The sequence below is a fragment of the Lycium ferocissimum genome, chromosome 11 (assembly GCF_029784015.1).
Source record: "Lycium ferocissimum isolate CSIRO_LF1 chromosome 11, AGI_CSIRO_Lferr_CH_V1, whole genome shotgun sequence".
NCBI lineage: Eukaryota > Viridiplantae > Streptophyta > Magnoliopsida > Solanales > Solanaceae > Lycium > Lycium ferocissimum.
This window is the reverse complement of record NC_081352.1, coordinates 44,874,388-44,882,499: the sequence shown is the minus strand read 5'-3', so window position 1 is coordinate 44,882,499 and position 8,112 is coordinate 44,874,388. Positions and strand designations below refer to the sequence as shown.

The 8,112-nt window shown below is 36.5% G+C and overlaps 1 protein-coding gene across 1 annotated transcript; it reads left to right on the top strand.

Annotated features, from left to right (window-relative positions):
- The first annotated feature begins 504 nt into the window (after positions 1-504).
- On the top strand, positions 505-7,897 carry LOC132036716 (formin-like protein 3). The gene is made up of 7 exons (XM_059427096.1): positions 505-1,344; positions 2,271-3,126; positions 3,214-3,637; positions 3,719-3,921; positions 5,117-5,352; positions 5,968-6,831; positions 7,432-7,897. Exons 1-6 carry the CDS (start codon positions 1,150-1,152, stop codon positions 6,817-6,819), a joined length of 2,766 nt encoding a protein of 921 aa, XP_059283079.1. The 5' UTR covers positions 505-1,149; the 3' UTR covers positions 6,820-6,831; positions 7,432-7,897.
- Positions 7,898-8,112: the final 215 nt, after the last annotated feature.

Here is an 8,112-nt window from a genome sequence, read left to right as displayed (position 1 = left end):
AGTACGATTTTCTCTAACTCATTTCATATATTGTGAATTATTAATTATGTAGCTTATAGTATTTTTTATGTAGCTTTCAAATATATAAATTTATTATAAAATATTCGAAGAATCTATGTTTGAAATTGTAGTAAAAGAAAGAGCTGTTTGACTTCTAAATAGGCCAAACCTCGTATAAATTGGGACGGAGGAAGTACTCTAATTAGTAACTTGTAAAAGTGATAATTAACTTAGGATCACAAGTTATTTAATCGTGTCATATCAGCATATATAATCTAAATTCATGTTTTTAGTAGTTGTCTATCTATAAACTCCAGCTAAGACATTAATAAATTATTTTGAAATAATTAAGAGGCCTTTTATTTTTCTCCAAAAGAACACAGATGATTGAGAATAAAACTTTTCTTTAAGTTCAGGATAAATTTTTTTTTTTTTTTTTTTAAAAGGCCAAAATAGAACTCAGGTGCTCATCTAAACTTTGTTCTCTGCACGTTTCTATAAATATAAAATTTTGCCACACGCACAACTCTTTTTTGCCTCCGAAAAAACATGAAATATTCCAACAAACAAAAATCCCAACATAGAATCTGACCCAAAATGTCAAAAATCTGAGAGCTTTTTCTAAAAAAAGTTGAGGGAACCCTTTAAAAATAGAATTCTTGATCATATATATAATTCATCTCCTTCTTGAACCTTTGCTAAATTCTTTTTTTTCCTTTTTTTTTTTTTTTTTTTAAGTATTTGTTGCAAAGGAACCAAAGGGTGGTGGGTTCTTGTTCTGCATGGCATTTTGAAGGCTAAAGATACAATTTTTATGTGCATACATATTCATTTTAGGTGTAAAAATTGAATCTTGTATTGTTCATTAGGAGTTCTTGATGTTGGATGCTAAATAGGGGCCATAATCCATCTGATTTCTCGTTGAATAGCCTGGAAGGCTAAAGAGATCATATATCTAGTTGAGACATATACATTTGATATATTTGTATATATATAAACATTTGTGTATATTTCAATTCTCCCTTTTAGATGTTTGGAATTCCATGAATTGGATTGAAATAAATAGAGCTACAAAGGCCAAGGTTTTCTGGTTGTTTCTTGGATTGCATTGAGTGTTTCTTGATTTACCTGAAAGAGGTTCTTGAATACATGCCAAATATAATTAAAAGAAGGCCAGACTATGGGATGATCAATATTATAATGAGAAGGGTAGCCTATGCATTTGGTTTTGTTGCTTTGCTTTGTGTTTGCTCAGCAAGAGATTCAGAAGGGAAACGAAAGTTTCCCGGAAGCAATTTAGATGTTTCAGGTCTTTGGCATGTTCCTGTGATAGACGAAGATACGGTATGGATTTCACTTCTCTCATATTTATATGGAGATTTAATATTTGCACTCATGTAATGTGCATTCATAAAAATGTGTGCAGTATATGTATTTAGATAAGTGTTGTTTAATGTATATGTCAACTATGGTTATTTATTGTGATTCTGATAGACTTGCCTATGCTTTTGTTTGCTGATACCTAAGTATTATTTCCTGATGAGTATTCATAATTTCGTCGAAAGTGAAGTAGCATTGCTTTCGTAAGAATAAATTGTTCAATTATCTGAGGGAATTAGTGTTTTTAATTAAGAGAGGGATTTAACAAATCTACCTTGGTCTTTGCCCAAAACCAACAAATATGGGCTAGGAGTCTATGTCAAAGTTTCTAAAGTTTTTCGTTTCCAAAAAGTTCAGAGGCTAAGTGTGTTAGTTGTAAAAATGGTTGAAATGTGGAGGTTCATAGGAAACAAGAATTGGATCTGTATATTAATAACAAAGACAATGAGGAAGAATCTCTTATCATCCACCTCGGAACTTAAACACTGGTATTTCTCCCATTTTGAGGAAATAAGTAACCTTTTCAACCTATTCCCATACTCTTATTTGAATGGCATCAAAGGTTTATTCCTCACATGAACAGTTTGAAGATTATTGTGCAAGAAAACTGTCACAAGGTTCAAAAAGATTTATTTCGAGTTCAGCTTTTTGTTTCCCTGAACCCCCCTACCAAGTTTCAATGCTGCCATTTTAGTTGTTGAATGTTTTGATTCATTGTGCATATAATGCAGCCATCAAATTTGAATTTTCAAAAGATGCAAGATGGAGAAGCATCGGTTGCATAATAGTGAGACAAAAACAATGTTATGTTAGTCTTTTAGAATTCATGTTTCCTACTCAATTCTTGCCTTGTCAAAATACTGTAACTTGATGAAATCTTCTGTATGCAGGCCGAGCAAGTATGGATTCATTGCAGAGAAGACTTAGAAGAGAGTACAGAAGCAGCAAAATTTCTGGAATATTATATTCAACGAGCAGAAACAGGAAGTTATAGTTGCTTAAAACAGGATATAGCTTTGTTGAGAAAAAGAACCTTACGAAACGCTATTAAAGATTTGCCTCCCGGACAGAAGCAGATATTGTTGCAGTGCTTAAGAAGGAAAAATGTTCCACTTCATGTTTATGATAATGACGATGCATCCAGTACTTGGTTTAGCAAGTACCAAGAGCTTTTGGCACAATTGTCCAGCGTTCCCAGGAGGTACCTAAGAGGAAAAAAGCATCCATTTTTGAGAAAAAAACATGCTCCAGTTCCATCCCTCGCTCCATCTCCAGGGCCCGTCCCGGTTCCAACCCTCTCTCCATCTCCTGGGCCCAGCCCGGTTCCAACCATTGCTCCATCTCCGGGGCCCCGCCCTTTTCCAACCCTCGCTCCATCTCCAGGCCCCGCAACTGTATCGCCAATTTATGCTCCAGTTCCTTCTACTGAGGTGCCCGCTAGCTCTCCAACTCTGCAGCCTCCTTCTCCAGTTATAAAACCTCCTGCAAAGCCTCCAAAACCTCAAATTAGCACCAATTCTTCTAAACCTTTGCCTGTTCATCCTCCAGCTAAACCACAAAATGGTCATAATTCTCCTGGAAATAATCAGCAGCATCGAAATTATTTAATTGCTGCAGTGGCTGGATGTTCCGTCGCGGGAATAGCCCTTTTAGCTATGTTGCTATTATGTGTTAAGAATAAAAAGAAAGAAGTAGCTCCAAAAGATGGGCAAAGGGACGGGAAACCTCCTCTGAATTTGAATCCAGGTGTCTATTTGCTGCGATTTATCTCATTGCATCATGCATCATTCTTTTTCATTACATTGAAGTAATTTGTGTGATTTGTGTTGTCAGGTTCTTCTCTAAATGTCAAGAGTGCGTCTGCTGTAGACGATGCTGATCCTCATAATACTTTCGAAGCAGAAGGGAAACTGTCGAATGCAAATGCTCACACACCATTACCGCTTCCTCCGGGAAAATCTGCACCTCCACCTCCTGGTCCACCACCACCTCCTCCTCCTAAACCACCTGCTCCAAGCCCACCTCCACCTCCAAAAGTTGTTCGTCCTCCTAATCCACCAAAACCTGGTAATTTGCCAAAGCCTTCACCTCTTGGAGCCGCACATCAGAGAGGACGTTCTTCTGGGACCGGGGGAAGTGACTCATTGGGTGAATCTGATGCTCCAAGGACAAAATTAAAACCATTCTTCTGGGACAAGGTTCTTGCTAACCCTGACCACTCTATGGTTTGGCATGAAATAAAAGCCGGCTCTTTCCAGTAAGCTTTGCACTGGTCTTGCTATTCACTTTGCTCCTGCGAGAGTTTAACTGCCATTCTGATTGCTGAATTTTATTACAGGTTTAATGAGGAGATGATGGAGTCCTTATTCGGATATATACCAGGTGACCAAGGAAAAGAAGATCGAAGAAAAGCTTCCTCATCCTTTGACCAAACCTCACAGTATATTCAGATTATTGATCCTAAGAAATCGCAAAATCTAGCAATTCTTCTCAAAGCCTTAAATGTGACAACAGAAGAAGTTTATGATGCTCTCGAGGAGGGTAAGTCTCTCTCTTCCCCCCTATTCAGTCTCAAGATTTAGTAGCTATTACGCGATGAGAAATAATATATTATCACCCTGTAAAGAGTGAGAGTATCATGAAAGAGGTTCTCGAAGTAAGTAGAAGTATTTCACCTCATTAAAATATTTTCATTTAAGATTTTTTGGCCTTCAACTTTGGCATGAGTATTACTCATCCGGTTACAACTAAAGATATAAAAGTATTAGGAAAGAAAGGGAAGAGCATGAACAATGATGTCTACACATTAAGCTTCTCCCCACCTATTACAGAACCATATTATTGTACTTATATGTCATAATTAATCAATTAAATCTTATGCACTACAATATCAAAACTAGTTAGGGTGGCTGTATGAATCCTTTTAGAAGTTCAATTCGATTTGGTCCAGTTCATTTCAGTACTAAATAGTTTTATCTTAAAGGACATTTTGGGTTATCTAATACTAGAGTGCTGTCCATCTCACATATATCCCTACATTGATATATATAAATTAGCATAATCCCGACTAGTTGGTATCACCTGTATGAATCATTTGCTTCATTTTGTTCTATTCTTAGCTACGTCCGCCTTGATTTTGATAAAATGTAGGGATAACTTTCCTACATATGGTTTTAGGTTTACCTCGTTCTCTTTTGCTGCCTGATTTATCATATTGTTTCACCTGTGAACGGTAAATTTGGGAGTCTATGTATGACATGCTAAACCATCTCAGTGGACCTTTTCTAATTTATCCGCTACACATGCTACTTTGCACCCTCTACAACATGTGTTTATTTTAATCTTTTCAGATTTTGCACAATCACATTTGTACGACATTCATATTGTGGATATGTTGGACCTTAGCAACCCAACATTCACTTCCATATAACATTGATTCACAACTGTTTTATAGAGCTTGCCTATCACTTTGCTAGATATCTTCTGATCTCATAACTTTCTAGTAACATCCCTCCGTTTCAACCATTTTATATTTTAAGTAAATGTGTTACGTTTTTATTTATCATATCATTATCCTGGAAAACTGAACATGGATTTGAAGTAATTCGGCATTTAACAACCCCACATCCTGTTTTTACTCGTGTTTGGAGGCAAAAAAAAGTCCCATCTAATTATGTATTATTTTCATCGAGAAGGTTTCTGAAGCTTATCTCTAATTACTTAAGTATCTTATCAGGTAATGAACTGCCTCCTGAACTCTTACGAACTCTGTTGAAGATGAAACCAACAATGGATGAAGAACTAAAACTCAGATTATTTGCCGGAGACATTTCTCAGCTTGGTCCTGCTGAACGTTTTCTAAAGACCATGGTTGCAATTCCATTTGCCTTCAAACGGATGGAAGCATTGTTGCTCATGTGTTCTCTTCAGGAAGAAGTTTCTTCCATTAAAGAGTCCTTTACGACCTTAGAGGTAAAGTTTAAAATATTTAGGGTGAAAATATCTTGTTGTTCTGCTTTGGCCTCAGTTTTTATCTGTTGATTCTCTGTTTGGTGGTTTGCCAACTATACACAAGCCATCCACATGAACTCGGAGAAAAAAAAGAAAGCAAATAGCGGTGTTTGACTAGGCACGGAGTTTAAAACAAGCCAGTCATTTATGTGGCTAGAAATCATCTCATTAAGGGTAAAATGAGAAGTTTACAAATTTAATTTGTTTTCAAGTATAGAAAGGTGTCATTCGCTTTGGAACAAACTAAAAAGGAAAGTGTTCCACATAAAATGGGACAAAGGGAGTAACATAAATGTGCTACATATCATGTGACTGATACTTTTATCTCTGGAGATTGTTTCTGCTTGTTGGAATATCATTTTTTTTGTTTAAAAAGTAAGAATAATAAGAAAAACTAATAAAGGAAATCAACTGTTCTTTTAGATTAATATTGGCAAAAAGTATGTAGAGATGTGTTTCTCACTTTTTGTAATAACATACAGACTTTTTCAATTGAGGGGAGTCATTTCACATCTCTCGTTACTATTTCATAACTTCACATAGGGATTGCTTTTTATTCATCATTGTGACTTGCAGGTCGCATGTAAGGAGCTGAGAAACAGCAGACTCTTCCTGAAACTTCTAGAGGCAGTTCTTAAAACTGGAAACCGCATGAATGATGGCACCTTCCGTGGCGGTGCCCAGGCATTCAAGCTCGACACGCTTTTGAAACTGTCAGATGTGAAAGGAACTGATGGAAAGACCACACTCTTGAACTTTGTAGTTCAGGAAATTATTCGATCTGAAGGATTAAAAGCAGCACGAAGATTGAGAGAGAACCAAAGCACATCCAGTGTGCAGACAGAAGATCTTGCTCAGGACTCGGTCGATTATCATCGCACCCTTGGTCTCCAGGTGGTTTCTGGTTTAAGCAACGAGCTACAGAATGTAAAAAAATCATCACTTATTGATGGCGAGAACTTAAGTGCAGCTGTCATGAAGCTTAGTCAGTCACTGGTGAAAACTAAAGAGTTTCTGGAGACGGATATGAGAAGTTTGGAGGAAGAAAGTAAGTTCCGCGTTACACTCACGGATTTTATCCAACACGCAGAACAGGAGATTACTTGCATACTAGAAGAAGAGAAAAGGATAATGTCTTTGGTTAAGAGCACAGGAGACTACTTCCATGGAAATGCAGGGAAGGACGAAGGCTTGCGTCTCTTTTCTGTTGTTAGTGATTTCTTGATTATGTTGGACAAGGCATGTACTGTTGTGAGAAAATCAACTAAGTTGACAGTAAAGACTCCTAGAAAAGGGACATTAACAACATCTCCTTCCCAAGAATCTCTTCCTGAGTCTTTGCCAGACATACGTCAACGACTATTTCCTGCAATCCAGGAGCGACAGATGCACGATTCTAGTTCAGATGATGAGAGCTCAAGCCCGTAGCTTTCTGTTTAGGTATGATTCCCATTTAATGGTAGTGAAAATGATAAAAATGATCCCTTATGTTTGAGGATAGGTTCAAAATAGTCCCTTAAGTATGCATTGAATAGTTTTGGTCCTTTATGTTTGCCAAAAGTTAACACTTTTAGTTTCCGTCAAATATTTACCAAAATTTGAAGAAAAAAATGAAATTAGTGGAAACTCACATTTAGAGGAACAGTTTTTGTAGGTTTCTGTTATTTTTTTTTATATCTTTTAGTGTCTACTGCAGTTTTTTGTGTTGCATAAATTAAGGATTTGATGGGACTTTCTTGATGTTTATTGTTAAATCTTTTTTCTCCACGGTTCTCGACAAATCTAACAAACATAAATTGTTAAATATTTGACGGAGACTAGAAGTGTTAGCTTTTTGGCAAACTTAAAGGACCAAAACTGTTCAGTGCATACTTAAGGGACTATTTCGAACCTATCGTCAAACATAAGAGACCATTTTTGTCATTTTTCTAAACCCCTAGTGTACCTTGAAATCCCTTTCTCTATTAATTAAATCTGAGTTTCCGTGGAACTATGCAAAGAAGGGCTGATGAGTTATAACTTTGCTGTTTTGATGCGTAGGTGTCAGAGTACTTTGGAGCTAATATGGCTTGGATAATAGACTGCAAAAGTATGTATTTAACAAATATATGAGGCCTAAAGTCTGCTTCAAATACACCCCAGTTAGCGAACACATGCTCTGGGAGATAGAGGGACTAGGCATTTGGCTTCAATGCTTTCTTAGAGCCCTAGCACTAGTGGTAGGAAGAATGGCTATAGTATAGATGCCGTAGTTATTGCTGGTCTACTACAACTATCCACGGAGTTAAATCACGACCTCTCAATGTTTGTAGTCACATTTGTCTATAAAATCTAACTATTTCTCGACTATGAGATGGTAATGTTACTGATCTCCTCAATGCTTGTTAAATTATTTTTAGTATATATTGGAAGTTTAAGAAAGTTGGACCAGATTTGCACAGTTGCAGCTTTTTGTTCTTCTAGTTGTATCTTCTTTTTCTGGTTAAGATGCATGATTGGTGATTCATTTGTTCTTTAATCCTTTGTTGCCTAGTTCTCTGTTGAGCACTCCACTTGGTACAATATTTACTAATCTTTCCTTTTCTTTGGGTGGTAAACTTGTAATTTTGTACTCATTCTATATTTTTGTAAATATGAATTTTTGAGTATTAGGATAGGTACATGGCATTTCTAGGACATCCCTTCCGTATAACCTTAAACCATTTCTGCTGATTTGGTGGA